The sequence below is a fragment of the Aspergillus nomiae genome (genome assembly GCF_001204775.2).
Source record: "Aspergillus nomiae NRRL 13137 chromosome Unknown contig00364, whole genome shotgun sequence".
NCBI classification, from domain to species: Eukaryota; Fungi; Ascomycota; class Eurotiomycetes; order Eurotiales; family Aspergillaceae; genus Aspergillus; species Aspergillus nomiae.
The window spans coordinates 1-27,250 of record NW_015378419.1 but is presented as its reverse complement, the minus strand read 5'-3'; the positions used below and the strand labels follow the sequence as shown (position 1 = coordinate 27,250).

Here is a 27,250-nt window from a genome sequence, read left to right as displayed (position 1 = left end):
TGGCCTATGTGCGGGAAACCAAGCTCAGCCTAGCAATAATTATCATCACTCGTGCACCATGACCGCCTATCTGACCCAACGTCTGTGGGGGATCGGGTATCTGAGGGTACCTGGCTGTCCTTGCGCAACGTTTATCAGGTGCTTTTCTCATTCTCCACCACGTCACTTTATTGATCCATCCGGCAAGGCGGTGCTCGCAAACTATTGGCCACTAACCAAGGTCATACACAGCAATATCCAGCAGATCAAGCAATCATTAGGTAAGAAACTTTCACCGTAAGCACCTGACAGTCTTCTTCTTCAGATCCATGCATTGAGGTGCTATGTTCAGACTGGCTAGGTGCAGTGATCGCCCAGCCGAAAGACTTCCATAACCATAACAGAGGCGTGATCCGATAATCCCACCACTGGGACCACATTGTGCCATGCTGCATACAACTTGTTGCAAAGGTACACACCCGACCACCCCGATACAGACCGCTAAGGCCCCTAAATGTCCCAAGTCTACCCAACCCGGCCAGCCTAATTCCAATACAGTAAAGCCCCATAGTTGTCCTCTCTGGAATGTTCATGTGCATACATCATCCACACAACGAACCAAACCCAGTTGAACAGGTTTCTTCCCCAGCCCATTCCTTCCAGTTTTATCCATGCATACAGGATACATGCAGCCGTGCTACTCAGCCCATCCAATGAGGCGAGCCCCTGCCTCCCCCAACCCAGACCGGGTTGGGCTTTTGAGTTCGGTGAGGAACCCTGAACTTTGGCGGTTTGACCTTGTCTTTCCTTCTAATCTCTTTTGTACTATTCTGAGCGTGCTGCACGTATGTATGCAGTGGAGATCACGTCGATCACGATCCGAGCCCTCAACCTTTCAGGGCTCAGTGCGTTTGAGTTCGGTGGCTTTTTCCCTTCTTGGGAGAGGTTGTATCTTGAGGTTGTAGTAGATAATTATTGGGCTTGAGGGTCTGTTTCGGACTAATCACGATATGCAGCATGACGTTACATACAACAGGGCGATTGTTGTCGTGAGCATTGTTTGTTGTTCTCGAGGCTATTCATTCAGCTGAGTTGGCCATGGCTTGATCCGAGAGGCAACCCTCCTACTGAGGAAACTCGGTCCCTGAGGTAGTAGTTACGGCTTTCTGGTCTGAATTTTCGGGACTGTACTTGTAAATTCGTAATATAACTGCCAATCCAATGTGTATATCGTATAATCCTATGAAAGGATGCCTCCGGATAGTCCTTCCTGTACCCGACAATAGTTACCAAGTACTACAGTCGCGCATATAGTTAAAGATAGAAGGAAGAAAGGTTATGTAGCAGAAGACAGCAAGAAAGGCACATATCAAACACACTAATATAACTAACTTACCCAAGTCCTAAAACTTATACACCAACTCTGGCCCCTAATCTCACCTAGAATACACATCAAACACAACTCCCCTAAACCAACTTGCAGCCTTGTCAACAACTAAGCCAATATACACCAGGAATAACCTATCATGCATTTAGAAACACCAGCAGTCAAGCTGGAATTGGTCCAACACACCAAGTCACGCATCCAAGCTGGCCCCAGACCCAACAACCATATTCATTAAATCTGGCTGAACATTCACCCGTGGCAACAATTACCAAAGGACCAATCCCACTCGAAGTATCTAACCAAAGGATACAAAAGATTAGTTAACTTGGTCGACTTCTGCCTGTTCGGCATCTCTCTCTTTGTTTTTTTTTTTTTTTTTTTTTGCTTGGGCCGTGGCATACGTTACCCGTTTTCAGCTCATATATATATGCTCCTTGTCTGTCAGCTGCACCGTGTGTTGGCGAATTTTTTAGCAGTTATCAGCAGCTCCTCTTATGGAGAGTGGTATGGCTCTCTCTACCACATTTGTCTGCTGCTTAAGGTATCTCTGGTTTGTTGGAGTCTTTAATGGAACCCTGTAGAGAGGGCGACTTGTCTTACTACGATGGGTTCTAGATAGATAGTTCGATTGATTGAGTGACCTTTGTTGCTCGCTCGAGTTTTCTATACTAAGTGTCAGAATATAGAAGCTTGAGGTTGATGTAGAGAGGCTGATTACTCGAATTATCATGGTGAAAGTTTGATAGCGGTTTCTCTACTGGGCCAAAAAGAGGACTGACTATCATGGAGAACGTTGACCATGGAACGAATTGTCGACTAGAGTTTACACCATGTTGATACTCATTCAGGTTGTTGTATATTATTTGAGAAATTTGGTCATATCATACTGCTGTTCTGTGGCTTCAAAGAGTCTAACGTGCAGTGCAGAGTAGATATCTGTGTGGAAATCGACGCGATCATTGGAACAACAGAGTATATTTCATAGTCTGGTATAGCTATATTTCATGTCTACACGAGCATAGCACTGGAAGATGAATCTCCAATCAAATGAACGACGTCCAAAAACATAAACGCATGCCAAAAGGGGACACCTGTACAAAATGGTATCAAGTCTGTTCCTTGCTCCCCGATCAATCAATCCCTTTCCCAATGTTACAATCGCCAAGCACAAGAACGAAAAAAATTGAGAGGAAAACAAGCCAAAGAAAGAAAACACACGCATGCAAACCAAGATCGAGAAACGCCGGCCTGTTTTATCGCAAGATCCTGGTCCCTGTACAATCTCCAAATGAAGTAGATAATAATCACGAGCCCATGGAGGGTGGGTGGAGAGGGCCGCTCAATATCCACTTCCAACGGGCTAAAGACAAAGAGAAAAATAAATATAGAGTGAAAATGGTTGTCAAAGAAGTGAAGAGAGAAGTTGTCGTTTCATCGATTAGATCGATGGCCCTGAGAGTAATTAGCTGCCCATTCCATTCTGCATCATGTTCTGTTGCTGCTGCTGCTGCATGACCTGAGCTTGTACAGCCGCAACTTGGTTAGCGCGTTGTTGCTGAGCAGCTTCACGTTCTCGTCGAATAATTTCTTGGACCCAAAGTTTGGCATTTCTTTCAAGTCCGGCATGATATTGCTGCGCGATTGATGGTGGGTATTGATTGGGTGGACCGTACTGCCCCATCAAGCGACTGGCCATTTCCTGTCGTAACCTCAAGAGACGTTGTTGATAGAGCTGATTGTATCGCTGTGCCATAGCCCCCTGCATGTTGGCTCCCTGGAGGTTCTGTGGGAGCTGGCCACCGTTTGCTTGAGCAGCTGCCATCAGCAACTGCTGCTGTTGTGGATTCATTTGAGAACCACCCTGGTGCATCTGGCCTTGCTGGCCTTGGGATTGAGGGCCTTGCCCATGCTGCTGTTGTTGCGCCATTTGCATTTGCGCAAACTGTGCCCGCATAAGTTGCTGTTGGTAAATCTGAGGGTTCGGTATCTTCTGTTGCTGTTGCTGGTGGTTCTGCTGTTGAGCCTGCAGCATCTGTTGCTGATGCGATTGAATGTTTTGCTGTGCGTGCGCGTTGGCTTGCAATTGAGCAAATTGCTGCGGCGTGAGCTGGCCATGTCCTAGATGCCCTTGTTGTGCAAGCATTTGTTGTCTCTGCTGCAACAGCATCTGCTGCTGTTGGGGTGTAAGGCCCATGCCACCTGTCATTTGAGGAGTTCCCATCATAGCTTGGCCCATCACCGGTGTCGGTGCCACTGTCGAGCGGCCGGGACTGGCGTGGCTCATTCGCTGCGTTGGTGTAACGTTGCGCATGATTGGTGTAGCATGGGACATCGCTGGTGTTCCTTGAGTCATCTGCGGGGTTCCATGTCGACTCTGTCCTTGCTGGCTCCTCGAAGGAGCCATTGGGTGGCCCATGACATTGGGGTGGGCATGCTGCAGCGCAGAAGGGGGTCGTGGAGGGCTGCCAGCGCCCTGCATAGAAGATGTCATACTCATTGGCACACCTCCCTGTGCCCCCATGGCATTGCCAGGCAACGGTGACGAGGTATTGCGCGGCGTCTGGTTGCGAGCAACTGGAGAAGACTGTGGCGCTTGGCTGACCCCATTTGCTTGAGGCATAACGTGGCGGCCCTGCTGCTGCGCAGCAAGCTGTGCCTGTACTTGTTGTTGAGCAGCAAGATGCTGTCTCCGAGAATCCTCTTTTGCTTGCTCTTCTGCCTGCCGCTGCTCCAAGGCACGACGCCTTTCCCTTTCCTGTTCTTGCTGCTGCCTCTTGGCCAATTCTTGCTTGAGCTTGATTTCGTGCTCCCGTTTCGCTTTCTCTTCGTGTTGCATACGAATGTTTTCCAGAGTCTTGAACCGAGAAAAACGAGGCTCGAACGGTGCACCGCCGCTTGTATCATCAACAACGGCAGATTTAGGGCCTCCTGCGGCTCCAGAGGTAGCTGGCTCGAGCCGTTCATCCATGATAAGCATGAATCGCTCCTCCTCAGCTGCCAGTGCTTCGTCAGCAGCCAGTTCCGCCACTGTCCGCTTCCGTCGTTTCGGAGATGGGGGCGGATCATTATGGAGAGGGCTCCCCATGAATTTCAGTAGATCTTGAACAGCGTCCAGACTTTGCACAGGCTCTAAGAAGAGTGGTGGTGCTAAAGCCCTCGTTAGTTTAGATTCGCATTCTGGAAGATCCTGCGGTTCGACAAGCATCTTCTGTCTTTTTGCAACAGGCCCACGCTCAGGTGGGTTAGAGGAGCCACCTGGAGACGGAGGCGCAGCAGACGAGGCCGCTTGAGTACGTGACGCAGAACTCGTGCCTCCCTGCCTTGCAGCCTTTGGGTCAGGCGTAGTAGCAAGCAGAGTTAACTCTGCTTGTAATGAGCGAGGAGTAGGATGAAGTACAGTTGTAAACACACGGGGTTTGGGAGGCGTCTGCTTCTGTTGAGAAGAGCTCGATTCGCTCCTTTCGGGTTGTTCCTGGGAGTCACTGGGTTGCTCTCCGTTGGCCTTGGTGTCTGATTGTGTTTCGGCCTCCTTTGATGTTGGTTTCTCAGAAGTCAGCTGGTTCTGTTTCGGGTAGGGTACATAGGCCGAAGGAGTAACATGTTCATTATAGTTATGGATAGAGAACGGAGTATTGCTATCATTCGTCGAGGGGGTAGTTGACTTCCTGGCTTGGGCTGACACGGATTTGTGATCAACCACGCGGACAATGAGACAACCTATCAACACGGTTTAATGAAACGCAGCGCAAGTATTATATTACGGTCTAATGCCTACCTTCGTAGAAACGAACGTTGGCCCGCAACAGCTCCTCTATCATATCGTGGGGAACGGTCCCGGCACGAATATGTTCGATAATAACCTTCATTTCAGAATTATATGGAAAGCTCCCGTCTTGTTGCTCAAAGCGGAAATGGGTAGGATGAAGATGTAAAATGAGAGACGGGGGGCATTTGCCGTATTTCTTCAGTATATGTGACGTTGTTTTCACTGGAAGGGATACAGCTGTCAGTATACAGGGAGCGCCGCACATAGAGCTTGCAGAAACTCACCATAAGGCTCAGGGCACTTCTTGCCTAGCCGGCGCTCATTGTCCGTGGGAAGAGTCCTGGCCAATGGCTTCGCTAACCGAATTCCTTGGTCACCTGGCTTTTGCGCTTCTTTCTTAGGCCGATTAATGGAGCCCTTGACGCCATTCGAATCAGCCGCACCATTGACCCCATTTATGACCGCACCACTTGTCGAGCCCGCGGGACCTGGTGGATTGGAGCCCGGAAGGCGCTTGGAGGACGGTTGTGGGGACGAGGAGGACTGCTGAGGCTTTACCCCATTGACCCCGGTTTGAACAAAAGGCGGGGGCGGCCGCTTCATCTTGGGCGGGTGGGAGGTTGGTTTGGAGATCGCCGTTGCCATATTGTCGGCGACGGGCATGCGACGCGATTACAGCAAGCGGCTTACGGGCGCGACTTCTCGGGATATGAATCCGAAGATGACAGAGGGAAACCGTGCTCCGAAGATGATATAACCGGAGCGCGAGACATGTGGGGAGCGGAGGACGGGACGGGACGATAACGTACAGACCGGAGTCGAGGCGGAACTTTGGACGGAGCCCGGAGCCGCTAGAACTGAGGAATACTAGTGTCCATCGAACAAACACCTGCAAAGAAGGCAGGGGAGGTTCGGAGAGGCTGATCGGGTGACGGCGATGGTGCTGCAGAGGGAGTTTGGTGATGCCAAGCCGCGGGCGACGTGAAGGAGGTCGGGATCATGTGACTGCGGACCACTGCATCGGGTTAGGGCCATTGCTCTCCTCATACATCGAATCTCACCCTATGTGTTGTTCGTGTTTGTAAGTCTACGGTTTCACAATGAGATTGGCTTACAAAGGCGCTTTTGGCCTTATTATTTGTGTGCCCGGTACAAAGAAGAACAAGAAACACGGGGCCGTGGTATTGGTATCCTCCAAGCATATCCTTCTCATAGCTAGACTATATGCACAGCAGACACACTACCAAAGTAGAAAACATAGGTCGTAAAACTCAGGGGAATCAAAGCAGGTCGTAAGGGTGATGAAAGGGAAATGACACATATGAACAAGTGAAATAAACATATCGACACAGCCACCCAAGAAATGGACTTGACATCTAGTCCAAGCCAGACACTCTTCGGCGCCAATCGTCTCCCGTACGGAGCACGTCAACGACATCAATGCGCTTGCCGATGCCAGTCGTGCCATCCTTTTGCCACCACTTCTCACCACTGTCGCCCAAGGCAGATTCATCTTCACTGTCGACGAGGCCTCCTCGCTCGCCGATGACAATCACTACCTGTCGGACCCACCGGGTGATATGCTGTACCGGTTCGCCATCCTTTCCAGTCAGGGACTCTTGGACGTAAACAATGTCAGGAGAAATGTGTCGCACGAGATGCACAAAGCCTGTGGAGGTGCTGAAAGGCATAATCATGCTCTCTTTCTCAGCAATTGCTTGCGCCTGAGTATACAGCGTTTTGAAGAGCGGTGTCTGGTCATCCTGGCGAGAGTCCGATGTGGTCAGGTCGCCACTTGGTGGCTCACCGGGGGATAGGACTTCTTCAGGAGCGATGTTTGAATAGGACGAGGTGACGGACATGGTAGGGTGGGATCCGTTACCCTGGTTCGGAGCGTGCTTCAAACCCGGGGCGTAGATCATAACAAAGACTCGAGTAGTATCGGGGTCGATATGTTCTGGAAGATGGGAAAGGATAGACTGCTGCAGTATCAGTATAGTGGAACTATGCGAAATGAACATTATCACTTACAGCGTGATCAGAAGTGTACTCTTCTGGGTCTAAGCGCGATGTGTCCGATGAAACCACGATAGCTACCGTTTTCTTCTTGTTCGCGCCAGAAGACGTGGCAGCAGCAACTCCTGAGCCAGAAGGCGTTCCGCTCACGGTCGGTGCAGCGGGATCTGGTAGATCCCTGCGGGCTCTCGATTCTACCTCTTCAGACCATCTGGAATGATCTTCGAAGTCGCCCCTGTCTTCTTCTCGGATCGATGTCAGAGCGCCGCCTACAAACGCGCCCGCAGCAGCCACACCCGCTGCGACTCGCTTGCTGGCACCATCGAAAATCTGCTGAGGGCTAGGAGTGCGTCGCAAGGCTCCCTGCATACGAGCTACCATGCTAACATCGTCTGTGTCATGAATATCCGTCGCCGTGGACCTGGCATAGTCTCCGTCGTATCCGGGAGGAAGCTCGCCCCCGCTGGGGCCTGGCGCGGGGAAGTCATCGTCACCTCGAGGGTAATTGCGGTCGTTTTCTTCTTCTTCAGCGCGTTCACTCCAGATCCAGGCTGCAACACCAGCTGCTGCGACACCTACTGTCAATGCCAAAGGTACCCAGTATCCCAGGGTTGTTTGCCTGCCCGACGAGCTGAAGCCGGTACCCGCTCCAACCCGCCGACGACGAGCATCCTGGGGGAAAGACATTGTAGTCGCTGAGGTCAATTAGGACTGGCGCATAAAAACAGGTTGATTGCGATAATTTAAATCACATCGCAAGCCTGTTCTAGAAGATGGGGTGTGGGCTGGAAAGAACAAATGAAGGGCAGGAAAGGAGGAGCACCCGCATGGCTGGGGCAAGGCCTCGGACCACCCGAGAAACATGTGGCTGGTGATAACTTCCCCTGTTTACCGCGGGTGTTTACCCTTACGGCATCCGCCGAGGGAGCCGTTTGCATGGTTTGTCTGCAGCTATACATAGCATTGCTGAGTCATTATCGCTATCGCCACGTGATACCTCTTGTTGGATCGAGATCATTGTTACTATGCGCCATGGTGTATCTGTATTTAATGTCCGACATTCATACAAGCACCATCCGTGTTGAAGTGTTCGCTTTTCCTCCCTCTTGACCTCGCTTCGATTATGATGCCGCCAATTGCTGATTGCTCCGTATAATCACGAACAGGAAACCCCATCGGCATCTCACTGCAAGGCCTATAGTTGCCATCATGCGATACTCCACGCCTGTTCATCATCGACAGGCTTCCAAGCCCCGTTTAACATGACCAATTGTATCGGTTGAATCACTTCGTCTTCCCGACTTTGACCATGTTCAAGTCTTACTTCTTCCTTACGATCAAATTGAGGCAGGAGTAGTTACCCAGAGCGCGTCCGGCACTTTTTTCAACGAGCACGGTTGGCACAATAACGGCCCACGGGCCGTCAATGGCCGGCGAACAAATGATCGTCGGGGTGGGCTGTATATTATTAAGTCAGGGACAGAAGTGAGTGTCAAGGATGATGCGACGGGTTTCAGCACTACTCCTCTTGGGCAGTACGGAGCACCTGCAGTATCCCACCACTTGGATGAACCGGCTCTCTTCGGTTTGGTCTTCTAAATCTGATTTCTCCATGCCTATGAATATATGAAGAAACGAGAAAGGCTTTCCTCGTCCGCCACTCGTCTCGTTAAGAATGGTGCGCAGGCGTAGATGATGTTGGGCTACAGAGACGCACATATCCACGCCTATTGGTTTAAATAAAGGCTTGCCTTGAAAGATTTGAAAATGCTAGTAAAAATACTGTCTGGCGGGAGTCAAGTTAGACTGACAGACAGGGTCTAAACCAGAGCTTCAATCGAGGGAAATATCCATATCGGAAAAGTGTGGACAGGCAGAAAACGGCAGCCTTGACGGCGACGCCCTTGAGGAATAGATCGACCTTAAGGCCGTGTGCACCTCCAAAGCCGGTACTAGCACATTCCACGTTGAAACCTCTCCCAAAGGAACTTCGACACTCGAGATTGTATCTCGTCTGTACGACTTCAGGCGTCGGCTCCCAGTCGGCGACTGCTGAGAAGGCCAATCTCACTATATCCCGAATGCTATCCTAGGTTCACACAATCATTTCTTCCCTTGCCCATCTCTTTTCGCCGTTCTAAGCTCAAATTCGTTGAAGGACCCAGCCGCGTGATGTCATGCTCCGCACAGCCCGAAGATCACATATCCCGCTGGATTGTCCAGTGCGGCACAGCTGCGATCGGGCTGCCTTCTTGCCCGGGATGTTATCGTAAAAGAATCGTGCGTCATCAAGGAGGCCATGATAGGGTAAAGTGCCACATTACCGGTGGTACCCGGCTGACCCGCTGCGTAGTCAGGACAGTCATTGGCGGGCGTTGCGGATTGACCGTCTGTCGTCTGAGTAAGATCAGATGGATTTGTGATAGTTTATGAAGCTCAGGATAATAGTCATGTTCCTGGCGTGATGGGTGCTAAAAACAAGAAGTCTATGGTCTTCGAAGGTCTAGCTAAGAATCCGTTAATATGACTCAGACATCTGTTAGATCTGCTAACTATGCCTACACCATGTGACTACATATCACGTCCTATTTAAAGCGCGAGGGATCTACAGAACGATTCGAACCACAGAGATATACCAACTAAGAAGACTAAAAAGACTAAAAAGACTAGAAAATAGAAAATAGAAAAAGAAGAAATTGCACTCTCACCATAAAACCATTACCCCAATAATTACCATTAAAACTCCTAATGTACAGCCAGTCGAAGTAATGCAATGCTCATACTCCGAGTACGAATCCCCAACCCCGCAAACAAAGAAACAAGGCAAAAAAAAGAAAGAAAACTACTAACTCCACAAACAACAGCCCTCCGCAATGATATCACAACCCTAACCGCATGTGAATATGCAAAGTCCAGATCCACGATGTACACGTCAATATCGCCCCCCTGCACCTGCATAAACGCCAAGAGAAGCCACTTTCATGTGGATGTAAAACACTGATGTACATGCGTCGCCACTCGGCAATTCTTCAAAGACAAGATCAAGCCCATAAATAGAAAAGAAGAGTAAGAGAGGTGGGGTGGGGGGGGGGAAGACAAGGCCGAGGTCTAGACCAAGACAGCCCTCTCTCAGCCTTAGTTCTGGCTCATATCCATATTGTCCGGGAAGATAAAGCCGCCGCCACCAGGAACACGGGGACCCAGTTGCGAGATATCTCTGATAGGTTGTTTGCCTTTGTCGAGGCTGTAGGCTACGTCGCTGGGGAGATGTAATTGCTCGGGGTCGTCCAGGTCCAGCATGCTGGGGTCGATGGTGGCGACTTGGCTTTGGGGGAATGGGATGGCGGTTTCCAGCGTTGGGGAGGGGAAGAGGAGGATGTCGAGGTGTGGGTTGTCTTCTGGTGGATTGTGAGGCTTGTTGAATGAGTGCCTGGTGGGTTCGTTTGACAGGGAGAAGGACGAAGGGTCGGTGTAGATCTGGGTAGGGGGTGTGGTGTGCAGGTATGGCGTATTCTCCGTCAGCAGGGTGTTATTGTAGGTGGTGAGGTGATGGAGGTCTAGCTCTTGCGAGGCCGCATCTGTGCAGATGTCCCCGTCATATTCGGCTGAGAAGATTGGATGGAAGAGACCGGTTGTGCGTGCATGATGACCTGCTCTCTCGTCCAGTGCCTGGGGGCGATTCTCCATTGAAGGTCCAGGCTCTCCGAGTGGGGACAAGGGACGGAGGATATGCTGAGCGTAATGATTCATTGCGACGGGTGGCCCAGTGAGCGTCTCGTACGGACGCTGTGGAAGTATTGAACCAGGATTACCATTATCATTATGAAGCGAGTTAGTCTGAGCGTCCAGCGACGACGGAGTTGGGAGGCCCTGCGAGTACGACCCGGTCCTCAGATGGCCTGCCGAATCTCCAACCCCAAACGATGCCATCGTAGACTGTGTCGGCATTACTACACTACTACCATTCGACAAGCAGCGAGATCGCCGAGCCACATGTGCAACCCCCGTCCTCTGTCGGTGCTCCACCCCACAGCCATCAGACAACATGCCAATCATACTAGACGACACATAGAAGAAATCACTAGGCGGCCGATAACCCGTCATGGACCAATTGAGATCCGAGTAGTCCGCGCGATCCCAATGCTTCATCAGCGCAAATAGAATGTCAAACGCATAGCCCGGGTTCATGTGAAAATCCCGTTGCCCCCGGGTACAAAGGTACGACTGGACCTCCAAGCCCCGGATATACGGGTCGTCCTTGGTGTACTTTGCCTTCGCGACGCCGGGCTGCATCCAGCGCTTGTGGTCGCCTCGCGCGTAAAACCGGGCCACCATATCCAAGAAGCCGTCTTCATCTGCCGAGACCCCGAGAATGTATTCCATGTTCTGGACGGTCATGAGCAGACGCTGCATTGTCCCGGATGCGCCCCAGGCTGGGTGTTTCTGGTGCTGTTGGCATATCCAGCAGTCGGCGTCTATGAGCGCCGTGGTTGCGGTCTGTTCTTTGTGGTTCCTGGCCTCTTCGAATGCGCAGGTCATGTAGGAGACTATGAGGTGGGTACAGGCGTGCCAGAACACGACCATTTGACACATTGTGAGTCGGTGGGGAGGTTATGCGTTATGTTGCTGTATGGGTACTGGGGGTGAGCTTGTGCCGGGCCTGGCTACTTCCAGGGACGCTGTGCAATTGGAAGATGTGATGATGGGTGGAGGCATTTGGAGATGAGTGTGGTGGCTACATGGTCTCGAAAGGTGCGAGAGGCCATGTTTGTTTGTGTTACTGGATATCTATGTAAGTGTAAGTTGTTGTTTTGTATATATGCTTGGTGAATGAAAGCAGTGAATATAGCATCAGTGTCATGTTAGGCAGGGCTTGTTTGGATGTGTTTAGCAGAGTGAATTTGGTCTGACGCTCTTTGATTGAGAGCCACAAGCAATCTATGAGATGTAGCAGTATAGATATTTATACTGACTTGACTTAGGGATGGTATAGTTCTTCACTCGGATATTGTCGTAATGTGAGGTCCATATATGCCTCTGCCACAGGAGGCCTTATATCTGCTGTTAGGGCCAACTGTAGGAACAGGACGAACTTCGCTGGAGGCCTAAGGCAAGGTCCTTTATCCACTGAGAAACAGCTTCTAGAGTACATATGGGAGACCAGTGTGCCACCTTAACTATAATGTTTATATTCACCCATTTTTGCATCGTCAAGGTATGCATAGTTCAATATTATCTCTAATGATTGGGCAATCAAAGTTGTATAGAGGTACACTGAGGACTAACGCCAAAGAGAAAATATTAATCTAAGCCTGTAGCTCAGGATCCAATATATTTGCTGATAATGTGGTGCATTCGTCTTTTATAGTCCAGATCCATCAGGTAGTACGTAGTGTTTGATTCATACAACTATATGTTCTAAATCAGTATACACATACTACCGATCGGATACCCTGGACTATTCCTATCATATAAGTATATCTATGTCCCGAGTCTAAGAAATACGATCCTCTTACTAGTTCCGCGGTAGGGCGTCGAATAGTGAGACATCCCACCTCGCACCCAACCCTATCTACCAATCAATGTACCATCCGTACCAAGGAACGAACCTTAGTACACGCACAACGGCTGACAATAAATAAAAGCCGATACAGACACCTCACAGGGTCTCCATCAGCGCAAGTGTAGGGACACGATTCGACCAACCGCGATGCAAGGAGCGAGCGCGCAATGGGCCAACTTTTGTGATGGTGGCCCACTAGATCTATAAATATCACGAGTTGAGTCAGTTTCCACTGTTAGAACTTAGAAGTAGAACCGGAACTCCGTTCGATTTTACCGCTTTTTTTGTCCCAGGAGATGCGAGTAGATAGATATTGTATCGGGCATTGTATACTCTTCTTCTCGAATGTTCCAGAGTGAACCAGTCTTGCTATACATTATTACTACCGGTATTAATATTCGCGATTGACTAGATATGACTTCGCAAGTATGCAGAGGAATGTAAGACAGTCCATTCCCGATCCCAGTCTCGAACAAGCTGACATCCAGACGTTGACAGAATGAGAGGTATCCACTGCATGTCTTAAACCTCACTGAACACACCGAATGTAAGGTATTATACAGTACTGCAAAGAGCGAGCTTTACGTATTGTCCAGACATAACATCGAGCAAGATAAGAGTAAAGGGAATTTTCTACTTCGTTCGACCTACATATCTGGTACCTTGTCACTAGCGTCCACCCGGAGTAGCGATGCATCATGTACATTGATAGCGCTAACCCATCAGCAACTAAAAGTTATCTCCGAGGCACACATAACAGTCTGCTGCGGGTCACATGGGTGGGTCATGACAGGGAAGGTTACTTCCAAGGAATATTCAGTCAATCTTCATACAACTTGCGGTGATCAAAGTTTAGCCGGCAGTGTTCTTGTTTTTTGGTTTAGTTTCGCCTAGACGTCTAAGGGCGGTGCTACCCGTAAAACTGAGGTGTAGTTTATGTTGGCACTGACCATCTAGTATGAATGCCTTCTGTGTACGGAGTACTTTACATACGATGAGAGAAAAAAAAAAGAAAAAAAAGTAAGAAAACGAAGGAAAGCTTTGGTGGATCTCAGTCAGCCAGGGCTATGTCAGAATATCAAAGAGTGTGTCTTCCTCACCGGCCGAAGCCCCGCTTAGTGACTACCCATTCAAGCGACATGCAGATTCCGCTAATCGTGGCTAACATGACCATCTCGCTGGCTTTACACCAATGGTACGGAAATGGCAATGCCGGCAAAGAAGATAGAAAAAAAGAAAGAAAGAAAAGGAAGGTGAAAGAACTAAACTATTCAATACTTAGTAGTCGTAGTGGAACCATACGTTCCGATGGAATGATCATATGATTCTTGGGTTGTGGGAAGCGGATAAGCTCTGCATGCGGACGAGGGCGCTGTGTGACTAGAGTAGTAAATACTTCTACGGGCACGGGGATTCCCATCGATTCGTCAGCGTGGGAGAACTCCTTGGTCAACATAAGTCGTACTGACGTTTCATGTTGAAGTATCTGCAATGCATAGTGAACTGTCCCGTAAGCTTGACAATATGCAACCGGAGATATATAAAAACGGCGGGAGTACCGGATGGGGGCCGCAGGTGTTTGACTGCACATGCAGCTGTACGTTGACTATCGCAATATGGACAATTATGTGCCAAGTTTCGTGGCATCCGAGACTGTGCAAATTGAACTGTTGTAACTAGTGCTACTGTTACTTTAGGTACTACTCGAGTAGTGCCTCTAATAACCATAATCATGTGAGCAGATGCGGGGAAACCGTCCATTGTGCCTGAATACACAGGCAAGCTCCTGGCAGACGGGAATTGACTTTTCTGGGTTCGTGGCTCCCAAAGGTCAGGTACCTTTCACAATACTACTACTGATAGGTTGTTAAGAGAAAAGTGTATGCACATACAGCGAGATAAGTACTAGTATGTATGGTTTCTGTGGTCACAGATTGCATAATTAGTTAAGCGGAACTTGCACACACACGATATGAACCTTTTGATATCGCTTACGAGTGCGAGCACGCTAATCATCCAACGTCGACTATTTCTGGATTTGGCCGACCGTTGTTCGATATGGGATGATCATTATACTGTGTAGGAACTTGGAAGTCGTTTTTCCCACTGGCTAGTCTGTACTCCACATCTTCGGTTATTCCCCAGATATACCTTGTAACGAAGCGACCCTTTGTTCGTAGGTCGACCAGGATTAGTTATGATCATCCCTCGTTGAGACCCCCGTCCTTAACGCCGCCCCTGAAACCGCGTCGCTCATACCAGGAAGGGACTGGTGCAGACATGGATATGGACTATCCTCTTTTTACACATGTCACTCTGACAGCATTCAGGGTTCCTGAATAAATTATCAAGAGGAACGTGCGCTTACTCTTCCAATCATGCACCGTTTTACTTTGGCCACGTAGGAGTTGTCATGTTGGAGCCCCGGATTGTCATCATTCCAACCCTGCATTTGGTATGTGAAGCAAGTCGAGGCCAGAGGGGTCGAGGCATTTGTCATAACAGGAGCCGCTTATTAAGTAGTTGAATTGCACCGCCGCATTGGGCAAGCTAAAACCACTCCGAGGGTAAAAAAGTTTGTTTACTTTTATTTTCCCTTGACATACGTATTTCAGAGGTCGACATTAACCCCTCATATGGAGTAGAGAGGGCTGGGAATGCGATAAAAAAAATCAAAAGACAAAAAGAGAAAGAAAAAAAAAAGAAAACAAAGGAAGAAGAGAAGCTCGGGGTTTATTTAAACTCTTTGCCACCTCTGAAGGCGTTGGAATAGAAAATCTCCGTAGACGATATCAAATAATATGGAGAATACTCCATCAACAATGAAACCTGGTCGCTCTATTACGATAAAGGGAATGAAACGGCGCTCCTGCCAATTTGAAAATGAGGATCCCTATCCCCGTTTGAAGGGGCCCTTCCGTTCCTAGTAGATTATGCATTACCATTCCATATCCACTTGTCTCCATTCTCAAGTTTGTTCTCCATATAACTCCGGCAAATCAATGGAGCCATGGTACATCGCCTGTAGTTGAAATTCGGTGTGACTCCGCACCGTATGATGCTTTCTCCATACTTCTCACAGACGCCGTAGTCTCGAGACCAGCACCCACAGTGCTACTACTCCACAGAACTTATCGCGTTCGGATTCTGTAGGAATGTCCATTCCCCACCATCCAAGGCAGCTGGAGAGTGACTGTGGAACAGTTTAGAGAGATTGCCTCGATACGGAGTTCAAGGAACATTCCATACAGACAATCTCCCGGGTCACGAGGTTTTAAAGTAGATGACAGTCTGACTCGCAGGAATGTCGAGTTCCTTGGATCAGATAGGGATCCATGCTTCAGCAGCAGGTCCTGTACAATACCCCTCACTCCTTCTCCCACAGATAAGATTGTAGATGAAACACCCACTACGACCACTGTGCCGCGTCAGTTGGGAAAATCCCAACAAAGCGGAACAGTGACTGCCTCATTTGGTTAAATGGAACTTCCGCCATCTTGATAAGAGTTTTCTCTTTCTTGCGCGAACGGCAGATTGTGGGGAAATGAGGTGCAGACGGTCGAATGAAATCTGAACCTCGATGGACGGAGGGTCCATGATATGCACCCGCCGCCGTCAAGTTGAGTGACACGGTTGGCGAGGGAAAGGCCCCGAGTCGAATCAAATGCTGGCTTGTGGTGTCGATCACGCGGGAACTCCTTACGCTGATCTGCGCGAGCGACTACTTACTTAAGCTAATTTTTATTCTTGTCTAAATTACTTTCTTATTTTCCCTTTCATACAAATATTTGAGAGAGAGGAAACCGAGTATGGTTTATGTAGTGCAGTACATCAGTCGGGTCTCCGGAACAATACCAACCACAGAGCAAGAAAATGACGGTGGCCTATTGCGAAATAGCCGAATGCCCACCTGATAACAATAATGCCTAAATATGTATGGTCCGATCTGTTGAAAAGGGAAAAAGAAATACCAAAAAATTAATCAAAAAAGTGGGTCACCGATTGTCCTCATGCATATCGGCTCAACCGAACCGAGATCACTGTTCCCATCGGTTCTGTAGCAAAATCTCTAACAGGTGAGCCATATGTGATGTCTACACCGACAATGTCATGAAGAGAGACAACACAAAGAGAACGCATCAGCAAGAGCGATCCGAGTGTCAAAACAAAGTCTCGTGGCGCTTTTATTGAAGCTTCTATGGGTCCCCTCGCGTCGCGATTCCAACACGTTGGAAACCTTGGGAGTTTAAATAGCGTATAGGAATTTGTAGGAAGCGAGAATTTCCCTCTTATTATCAAGGACTCTACGGGTCGTTGCCAGCTCTCGGCTCACTCCAAGGCAGCCAAGAATTGTATTGTACCAGAAAGCTAATTTCGTAGGTCAGTAAGTAGCCGCTTTGTATGTATTACTGTGGTATTCGGTATGGGATTTATGCACATCGGTTTGTACATACTTTGTATATATCGTTCCATGGGTTGGCCTCCTTGAAAAGGTATCATATGCGTGAAACGTAAAGGTATAATATTCATATATTTAAGTATGTTGTACTCCGTATGTCTCTAGAGATAAACAGCATTTGACTCTCAACCAGAAAATACTGCCTCGGATCCCTGCGTCCAAGAGGATTAATGCTTATGTAGTAATGGTTAGTAATGCGTTTTGCGCTGCATGAGTAGGCCGAATCCTAATTTGGAGATTTTTGAGTGTACATTAGCCTCACTGACCGCTAACCAGGCACGTCCAATAGAGCCACGTTTTTCTTTGTTTTCGCCTATCTGGCTACTTTTTCTTTTTTGCCTCTTCTGCCGTTTGATACCCTGCCGCCATGTATGTATAAACCATTATACTGCTCCGTACATGATGCCTACATGATACCCTTGTGGATGGCTTGCGAATCTCTTTTTTCGACGATATAAAGATGACGTGTGATTAGTTGCTAGTGAGATGCCTGACATCACATACATACACTAGTACATCCTACACAGGAGCAGTTCCATCGGTTGCCTCGGAGTTAGCTCAACTGCTAGGCTAACTATCTAGTATCCATGGTACACAACCAGAAGCGTAGAAGGCTGCAACTACGAGACGTGAGAATGGTCAGTTCGCAATTTGCTCGTACACAATGTGGGCTATCGATTAGGTTGGTGGAACAGAACTCCTTGATCCACGGAAGTCATAGCGGGAATCTCCCACGGTTGTGAGAATTACCACGGCGATCCAAGAACAGATTAGGATTTTTCTTTTCGTCTTTCTTTTTCTCCCCCCCGAAGGATTTGGAGGCTGTTGTTGTTTTGCCTGAAATAAAGATGAATCATAAGATCGATGACTCAAAGTAGGTGACGAAAATCTGAGGATCATCATGCGTCCGCTATACCTATCTCAATCAATGATCTATTGATTAGTTCCACTGGTCAGGGATGACATGCTTCAATGACATCAAGCTCGGCATATGGTTGACCAAATATTGGGAACTCCGTCGCTAGTACGAATTCTTTCTTTAGGGGGTAAAGAAAGCCAATGTCAATGCTTCGAGGACCGCCTGGTTCTGAAGGAACGCTGTTTACTCCGGTAAGTGTGTGCGCTAACAGAGCAACGGACAGCCTGAGCTGTTTGGATTGGCATTGTAGCTGTACTAGGCAGTTGTTAGTGGTCATGACTAACTGTCTCCAGGATGTTTCTCCGAACATCCGTGGTTTTAGTCCATCCACCTAGGATGGCGTTACAGCTAAGAGTTTTAGCAGCTGTGTGGTCGCAAATCAGCGTCCAATTTGCTCACCCGATCGCGCTTCAATTAGTTTACTAGAAATTAAATGGCCCCCAGAGGTCGTGGCCTCATGCACCCGACACGTTCTCTCCTAGCACTCTGTTACTTGCTTTTTTTTTTTCCTTTGCCGCATTAGGACGGTCAAAAATAAAAATACTAAACAGAGAAAAAAAAAATAAGGGGACGCGGCTGATCGTGTATAATTTTTTCCGTGTAGGAAATGCATAGAGTTACTAGGCTAGTACCTCTTGCCTCAGGCAGACCGGACGTGTACTTACGAAGGGAATTGTGCGTGTTTTACCGTATGATATTTATTCTCGTAAGTAGTACCGAAAAAGGGAGGGAAAATCGAATCTCTCTTATCCAGCGGTTTACCCCACAGATCAATGTTATATATCTATTCCCACGAGCGAATTGCACAGATGCTTTTTATATTAATATCAATATGGGTTCTTGACCATGCTTCTCCCAATGGCCGCAATTTGTTCCTCCAGTGCATTCCACAAAGATTGACGCTTGTTGTCACGGCTTAACGAGTAGGTTGGAGAATTAAACTTAAGGGGTTTGTTTCCCTGACCCGCCCTGGAGATACAAGTAGTACGTATTTGGGGTATTTTTGGCATGCCGTACCTACCTTCTTGGTATGATTACCGGTACCGGGGAGGTACTCTGTAAGTAACTCTGGACAACGGGCCGGGAGAGACGGCAGATCCGAGTCATACTGACTACTATTTATGTAAGGTAGCAGTAGGCAAATTCAGCTGAACAGCCGTTGGTTACTACTAGTATTGTGTCTGTACCAGTGGTTCCGTAAAGAGCATATGGAGTTTCCATACGGTACAGCCCCAGAGTTGTCTTACCCATGAATGAGTGGTTGGCTGATGAATTGTAAAGAGGAGATTCAGGAGAACTTAATATGATATTAATATACCAACAAGTGGTTGATAGTCCCGACTGCGGTACTAGCCAGAAAAGGCTTTAGTTCTATCTGTACAAGTGTACCAATTTTTTAATTTTTAGGATTTTTAATTATAGCAAAGAGGAACGAATGTGCACCTTCAGTCAAGTTTTGGCATGACTTGCAGCTGGATGCAATAATAGCAACAGGTGGAAATAGTAGGTCAAAACGGTTCTCAGTCCTCATTCAGAAATTTTCTTTTGTCTTAAACAGTTATTTTCATCTTGTGTAGAGTATCTATCTACGGGGGTTGTTGAAGAAGCGTAAGTGTCTCTAGCAATTTTTCTTTTTCTCTGTGGGTTAGTATTGTTGTTATGATTATTGGATTTTATTTCACCCTACTGTGTTCTTTGGTTCCTTGCGGTACCTGAACGTTTCTACTCGCGTTCTTTGGAAAGGGCCGGCCGTCAGTCAGTCTCCGCCGCCTGTCACGATTCCCCTAAAGTTGACTAGCATCCATTCCACACCATCCTCACCTCCCCCATTATCTCCCTATTCCCTTCTTTTTCCATTCCACGCCTTTCAGCCCCTCCTGCTCCTCTTCCCTTTTTTCTCTCTTTCTTCCTACTCTCGTCTTTCCATCTCATCCGCATTAATTTCCTCCGATCCAGTGAACGGCCCATCTTCTGCTTGAGTCAGAAGATTAGGTGCCCATTCTAAGGATCTGGTTTCTCCCCTTTTCTTTTTGCGTTTTTGTCCTATTTACTTTTTTTACTTCTTCTTGTTCATTGTCGTTTGTTATCTTCGTGGTTATCTTCATTCCTCCATATACTCGTCTCATTTTCGATTCGCTTTTGTACATGGCTCGACCGCTCTAGACAGCATTCGCCATCCTGGACTGTGTTTCCTTGCGCCTTACTCGTTGAACTCCCTCTTCGACCATCGCCCAATTCGAGCCTTTCGTTTTCCTTTCCTGTGTCTCCGACATCGTTTTCGCATTCACGCTAGCGTTCTCTTCTTTTTCTTTCTTTCTTTCCCCTTAATCAAGTCATATCTGTATAATCTATCATTTGCATTTGTTAGAACAGGTACGTACGGACATCCTGTTTTACTTTCTAGGGGGGCGCGAGAACATAGTGCTGGCGAAGGAAGCATCGATCATGCATCGGCCAATCTTCGTCCTGCTTTTCTGTTTTTTGTGCGATCTGTGCTGACGAGCATGTGGTACAGGATCTCTGTTTTCTTCCTTTCTCCTCCCTCGAGTTACTCCTGACCCTATACCTACCTCCACTTGTATCCTGCGGACTATAGCGAGTTCACTCCGTTGACATCGCATCCGTCAGACGCCGTTACTTACGCGTCAAACCCCTTTCCATCCGGTTACCAGGGGAGAACACCATGGCAGCGTTGGTACAGACAATCCCGCAACAAAGTGGCACGGTCTCGGTGCTTCAGACTCGTCCCTCTTCTTCTTCAGGCGCCTTTACTCCCTCTCAGTCCTCGCAACAGCAGAACTCCCGAAATTCAACCATGTCTTGGAATTCATACAATACGGTCGGTGGATCGGGGAGTTACAGGGTAGGCCACCAGGTCGTGGCACCTTATGCTTTTACTAGCACTCCCAACCTCTCCAGTTCGACCAACATGTCAAACCGTCAGTCATGGTCCCCTCACTTGAGGCCGGAACATCGAACGTCCTCTGCTCCGTCAGCTCCTCAACTGTCTCCAAGTCCTGCACACCTCGGAGTCAACTCGCGTTTTGCCAATCCTGCAGCTGGTTCTGTATCAACATCCTCTTCCAATTCTTCCGTTCAATCTTACATGTCCAAAGACGACACCGCCATTCCGTCGAGACAGCCGCGTGGTGGCGAACCACCTCTCCGTCCTTTATCTACTATTAACCTCCCTTCTCCTCCCTCTCCTAACTTTATGAACATTTCATCTCCGACTGTTGCCCGCCCATCGCCTGATCGTTATCGTCGCGGTAGTCGTCGACCGGATGGTGCCGGAGCCTCGCAGCCCGCTGTTACACCAGCCAACGCACCCGGATCTGGCCGTCTTCCGCCGACGACGGACGACCACCTTGCACAATCGAACATCGCGTTAGGATCGAAGGGACCGGCACAAGATACGTCCCGTAAACCAGGCCACAACCGGGTTCCCAGTGCCGATGATTCGTCGCGGACAGAAAAACAGCCGGAGCTGGCGAAGAGATACAGACGACGAAGCTGTGGCAATATGGATAATGCTGGTCTCATTAATCTACAACTTCATCTGCCCTCGTCGTCACCAATTCCGACAACAGGCGGCCATGATTATTTCGATCCAACCAATAGGCCAAATTCGGCACAGTCCAACAGAGATGCTTCGGGAAGCAATCATTCCCCCCACTCCTCTACCTCTTCTGTAAGAGCAACATGACATAGTATCCAGTCTATGTTACCAGCATGTGGCTAACGTTGACCAGGTTCGTGATACGGCACATACGGAGTCTGCGTCGTCGAACAAAGCGGGCGCTAAACCGGATGACACTAAACGAGTGACAAAACCGTCCCCATTGTCGCAACCTGTTACTCAAGATCCCACACCTGAGAATACAACAACGGCAAAACCAGAGTCTAAAGATAAACGCCTTCCAACGGACAGTATTGCAACACAACGTCTGGCTGAGATTACGAACAATGATTTCAAGAGACCCGGAAAATCCCGGTTAAGAAGAGCTTTCTCGTTCGGAAGCGCATCAGAACTTCTCAAGGCCTCTGCTCAAAGTAGCGCGAGCAAAAAGGAGGCTATTGCTGCAGAGCAAGCTCGGAGGGAACTGCTCAAACAGGAACTGGGCCCCGAGCAGGCCGCCATTGCTGAACAACAAGAAGCCAGTGGCCTTGGCGAAAGTATCTACTCTCATCACCAAGGCCGCTTTTTTAACAGCTCTACAGACAATTTGTCTGTCTCTTCTACAGCATCATCCGCTTCGATCATGCTCCGGAAGATGGGTAAGGGGATGAAACGGTCGACGAGGTCCCTCGTTGGTTTATTCCGCCCCAAGTCAGTTATGAGCACGGCATCCAATGACGGCGTTATCGTCGAACCGATGGCGCCTCAACTATCCGTGGTCAACGTCGAAGCGGAACGGAAAAACGTAGCTGTGAATCCGGACCCGCAAGATGTCCCTCGGGGCGGGACAGTGTTTCCCAAGGTTGAACCTAAATCCCGAAGTCCATCGGCTACGGAAGATAGCGCTGCAGATAATTCTCAAACGCGTAAGAGCATTGTGGGAGGTGATAGGGAGCGGGCGGAGGTTCTAGCTGCAGTAAGGAAGGGTATCCTCAAAAGTGGGTTTCTTTTTCACGCTCTCTATCGTGGTGGGCTCTCCTTGACTAACATCTACGATCAGAAACCTCCGAAGCAGCAAATTCCACACCGAATAAGCAGGCTGAGCGTCCTCTGGCCACGAACAGGAGCGATTCACCTCATTCCAGTGTCCCCAGTACTCCTGAGGACCAAACACGGTCGGAGAACCGACGTGCTGACGCAGTCCGGATCGCTGGTGTGGATGATTTCCTACCAGAAGGGCGGTTCCTTGATTCCAAGGGAGCTTCCATTACACCAGCGGCTCCTAAAAGTCTCGTCTTCAGTCCCCGCATCCAGTTCCATGATACATGGCCGAGCGGCGAGTATGATCGTCGTGGGGACATCGCCACCTGCAACCGACTGACCCCTCTCCTTGCCCAACAGATCAAAGAGGAGCTGAACAATTTCAAGATGGTGAGTTGAGCTGGAGCCCACGAGACAGTTTCTTCCTTGGCAAACGCTAACATAGCTGTAGGAGATGGAAGTTCATGAGACCTCGAAGATTTATACCCACTTCCTCTAATCCGCTGCATTTCGAACGGCGTTCTTATTTTTATGCGTATTTTTTTTCTTTCCCCCTCTGCCTATTCTGGGTGACATTTGTGCCATTACTCTCTGGACGGCTGTTGGATCTATGAATGGCGTGGTTATCCAACATTTGGCGTGTTGACTTGTAGACCTGCTTTTCTTAGAGCAACATTTGGGTTGCGTCTTCAGTTCTGCTGCCTGTGGACTTCGAAAACGCCCTTCTGACCCTTTTTGCCGACTTCGCAAACCCCGGCCATTCACTTGTGTGTCTGCTATGTTCTCGGTGTTACGGCGCTAGCAGCTTGGTTTCTTGTGCGTTGAAATCTGTGGATTTTACACTGAAGAATGGATTGAAAATTGGAGCTGTGCATACTTTGTTGTTTCTTTTGATTTTTTGTGATCATCCGGCTCCGATCTACTTTGCCTCCCTACCTTTGAGCTTCGATCTGTGCCTTTATCTCTCCCCGAGCTCAATTATGCTTACGGATTCCTTTAATCTCTCCCACCTGCGTTTCACTGCAGTTGAGTTGCATCAGAGCCGTCCAGTCTCTTATTTTGTGCTTTTGCAAGCGTGGAAAGGGCCATACATCCCCTTGGTTGTTGTTACCGAGTCTTGGTATTCTATCTGTTTCAGCGCTTCTCGCTTTCCCATGCATTGCACGTCTCTTGTATAGCTTTCAGGGACTGGTCTATCATCATACTTGGCCTACTCTATTGTTCATTGCCTGGGTAGTAAAATGCAGCAGTTCACGGCCCATCTCAGGGCAGTCATGATCCTCGGGGTTTCTCTTCCAGAAGACTAGAGCTATTTTCCGTATAAGTAGAGCATCGATCGAGTTATCTTATACATAGAATGCTTTCGTAGCTGGAGCGTGAAGTCATATTACTAGGGATGCTGTTATGCACTATGAATAGAACCCTCTTGAAGTAGAAACCTATGTTTGAGGAAGGACTACGTGCATCAAGCACAGAGACGTCGACGCACACCATCTTCTGGAATTGTTCATCTCTGAGACTGTAAGTCACTAGTGTCTTAAAGTAGTCTAATAATCTATGGGCCAAGGGCACTATTTTTAAGCTAGCGGCCGACTACGTGTATCTTAAGACAATAGTACAAGCAACAGGGCTAGTCCCTTCTTGATCTCTGGTCTGGACGTGGCCATTTTGCCATAACGGTCATTCGAGGAGGACCTCGGCCTAAACAGGGGCGTCAAAAATACTTAGTTCCATTCGGCTTTGTGGAGCACCTGCGATCCATGAATCAGCTGCAGCTGTTTGTCTAAAGGGGCAGCGAGACACGTCTCAGGTGGTCTAGCTAGGATGATCCCGCTTCTTCTTTGCTTCGATGGGTCTCTAAGAGTTCTGTCGAAAAGCAATTGTCGGGAGTGGGCCTGTTAACAGTGGGTGAGTGTTATAATGTATGTTTTTTGTACATGTCCTTCTTCCATTCTCCTTCGTGTTTCATTCTATCCACTTATCTCGTATGTGTGATTGTTGGATGGGGGTCTATAGGTCTGGTTGTTCTCGCAATCTCTTGGCTTCTTTATACATGTTTTTACTTGATGCTCTCGCAGTAAACTATTCGTGCTATATCTACAGAGATTGGGCTACAGCTAAAGGCTCACTCTCGTGAGACTTGTAGAGGTATCCATAGAAGCTTCTCAGGTGTATAATGATGATATTATGACTCTCAGGGGCTTTCGGAGTACACTGTCTGAAGTAAACTAGATTAACAAATGAGTAGCTCAATATATCTGCAATCCTTGCCTAGTATCGAAAAGACCATAAATTGGGCGCCATGCCACCTTATCAACGGTCCATAATTCATATAGCACCGTCAACCCAATGCTATATCAGCCCCCAGAAAAGCAATACCTAGAAAACCCCATAACACCGGAGCCGATATAGCTCCCCAACAATAAGAACCCAACCTAGCAGAACCCCTGCCCTCTCCTGCCGAATGACAACCGGAGCTACAAACCCAACAAGCTGCTAGCCGAGCAAAACGGCCGACACAATTCCAGACATCATATAGAAGGGGTTTCTCGGTTGAATTCCAAACTCTCCCCACACCGATTCCCCTTCTTTCGACTCTAACTCGGGTAGGGATCATCTAATTCGGGCCGGGGGGTTGTCTTGGCCCGAGTACTGTCCGGAGTACATACTACAATCTTCTTTGAGTGCTAACGGATCCCATGAACTGGACCTATTACATGCTGACACAACCATAACCATAGTAAGTACTGCCGCCCTGTCTCCGTCCTCCACCGGGGGTATGTATACACAAGTTCTACAAAAGCAACTCACCCAAGCAACTCCACAGAAACACACCACCGGCTAAAAGCAAAAAGAAAAAGGTAAAACACCGGCCCCCTAGATCCCGAGAAGAAAAAAAGAAAAAGAGAAAAGAAAATTTCTTCCTTCCCCCTTCCGTGCGTTAATCTACTCCGTAGTTAATTCGTTTCGGTAGAATTCTCGTGGTCAGGCAATAGCTTTTTGCACGAAAATTGCCGATGGTAGGCTTAAGTAAAAGGTTACGGATTAGGGTTTAGCGTTTCAACCCCCACGCTTTCTCGTGGCCCACGTTACCTTCACGTAGCATTCGGGTTCCCCACTCTTTGCATCCCGGTCCTGCACTGTGTTTGTTTGTTGAGATGGGGAATGTGCATCGGTCTGGTTTGGGGTATGTAGTCGAGGGTGGCGTTGGTTTGAGCTTTGCGTTGTGCTTGGGCCTTTGGGGTTCTCTTTTCGGGGGTAGGGTTTTTGTTGTGTAGTATATGGTATGTGTCTGATGCTTTGGAGAGGGTATTGAGTGCAGTGTTGGTGGCGTATGTGTTTGGATTTTATGTATGTTTTTTTTGGGTCTTGTTTATGTTGGCGTGGGATATGAGGTGATGGGTAGGTTTGGAGGATTGGTGGTAGGGTTTGTATTTGATGGAGGATTATTCCGCGTCTCTGGGATTGGATCTTGTGGTTGACCTACTTGGTTATTTGGTACTAACCTTTTGGTAGAACCCTTATCTCTTTCTGTGGATGATAGGTTTTCAAGCCTAGAACTTATACTTCTAGGAGCTGCACTACAGCCTCCCGAGTCAGCTCACTGGCCGACCTTCTTGTCCGTGGTGAACAGGCCGTAGTCACGGTTCTTGTAGATGGCTGTTTATCACGGTGTCAGCTGATCATCCTCATACAAAGAGGGCAAGCAGAACAGAGAGAGAGAGAGAGAGAGAGAGAGAGAGAGAGAGATTCTGTAGTGTCCCATCTTCTTGTTGAACTCGAGCTTCTCGAAGTCAGGGCAGCCCTTGAAGCGCACCCCGTGCTTACCACCACTGACATCGACGAGCGAAGACATGAAGGTGGCCTTGTTATTGACGTCGTTGCAGTCGGGGGGCGCGTTCAGGAAGAAGAAGCCGTCGGCGTTGACGGGGGCCATGCCATCGTTGACTGAGCCGCTCTTGATGGAGTAGATCTACAAGTCTGCTGTTGCGAGGGGAGCGAGTGCTGCGGCGGCGAGAGTGGCGATGGCGAACTTCATGGTGAATGACTGGAGAGAGAAGGATCCTTGAGGATAGAGTAGATGGGTGATTACATGCTTTGGTGATTGTGTTCCTGGTATATACGAAGGAGTCTCAAGCTGGCTTTAATAGATCCAGAGGTGTTGGCCTTGTTTTTGTCCATTCTGTCTCCGTATTCCCTCACCAAGGCAATGGATATTCAGATAAACAGGGTTTGCTGATTGAAGATACTGGAATAGGAATGACGGAGAAGGGGCCAAAATATGGATACATGCTATATTTGTGATATTAAGGAGTTGCTGGAGCTCTCTCGGTGGTACCTGGGGAACTGCTGCAGGGATCTACTAGCTTCGACTGTCAGGCCCAGACAGACTTCGAGGCGGAGCCTCAGGGTCTACAAGCGTGATTACGACGGTGGCTGCTGCAGTAGAAGATTTAGAGATGTATGAGTATACTCAATGTTATGTAAATGGCTGGTCAAT

The 27,250-nt window shown here is 48.5% G+C and overlaps 5 protein-coding genes across 5 annotated transcripts; 1 reads left to right on the top strand and 4 right to left on the bottom strand.

Moving 5' to 3' along the window:
- Positions 1–2,828: 2,828 nt before the first annotated feature.
- ANOM_011385 (uncharacterized protein) lies at positions 2,829–5,777 on the bottom strand (the record flags this gene model as incomplete). The annotated part of the gene is made up of 3 exons (XM_015556641.1): positions 2,829–5,083; positions 5,142–5,354; positions 5,417–5,777. The coding sequence occupies 3 exons, from the start codon at positions 5,775–5,777 to the stop codon at positions 2,829–2,831; spliced, it is 2,829 nt and encodes a 942-aa protein (XP_015403158.1).
- Positions 5,778–6,508: 731 nt separating this feature from the next.
- Positions 6,509–7,909, bottom strand: ANOM_011384 (uncharacterized protein; the record flags this gene model as incomplete). The annotated part of the gene is made up of 2 exons (XM_015556640.1): positions 6,509–7,111; positions 7,164–7,909. Coding segments are annotated over 2 exons (1,293 nt in total), but the record flags the coding sequence as incomplete, so codon positions are not given.
- Positions 7,910–10,283: 2,374 nt separating this feature from the next.
- ANOM_011383 (uncharacterized protein) lies at positions 10,284–11,741 on the bottom strand (the record flags this gene model as incomplete). The annotated part of the gene is made up of 1 exon (XM_015556639.1): positions 10,284–11,741. The coding sequence occupies one exon, from the start codon at positions 11,739–11,741 to the stop codon at positions 10,284–10,286; it is 1,458 nt and encodes a 485-aa protein (XP_015403161.1).
- Positions 11,742–20,772: 9,031 nt separating this feature from the next.
- Positions 20,773–23,301, top strand: ANOM_011382 (uncharacterized protein; the record flags this gene model as incomplete). The annotated part of the gene is made up of 4 exons (XM_015556638.1): positions 20,773–21,780; positions 21,842–22,706; positions 22,769–23,139; positions 23,201–23,301. 4 exons carry the CDS (start codon positions 20,773–20,775, stop codon positions 23,246–23,248), a joined length of 2,292 nt encoding a protein of 763 aa, XP_015403159.1. The 3' UTR covers positions 23,249–23,301.
- A 3,049-nt stretch (positions 23,302–26,350) lies between these two features.
- ANOM_011381 (uncharacterized protein) lies at positions 26,351–26,686 on the bottom strand (the record flags this gene model as incomplete). Its single annotated transcript, XM_015556637.1, has 2 exons — positions 26,351–26,409; positions 26,578–26,686. The coding sequence occupies 2 exons, from the start codon at positions 26,684–26,686 to the stop codon at positions 26,351–26,353; spliced, it is 168 nt and encodes a 55-aa protein (XP_015403160.1).
- Positions 26,687–27,250: the final 564 nt, after the last annotated feature.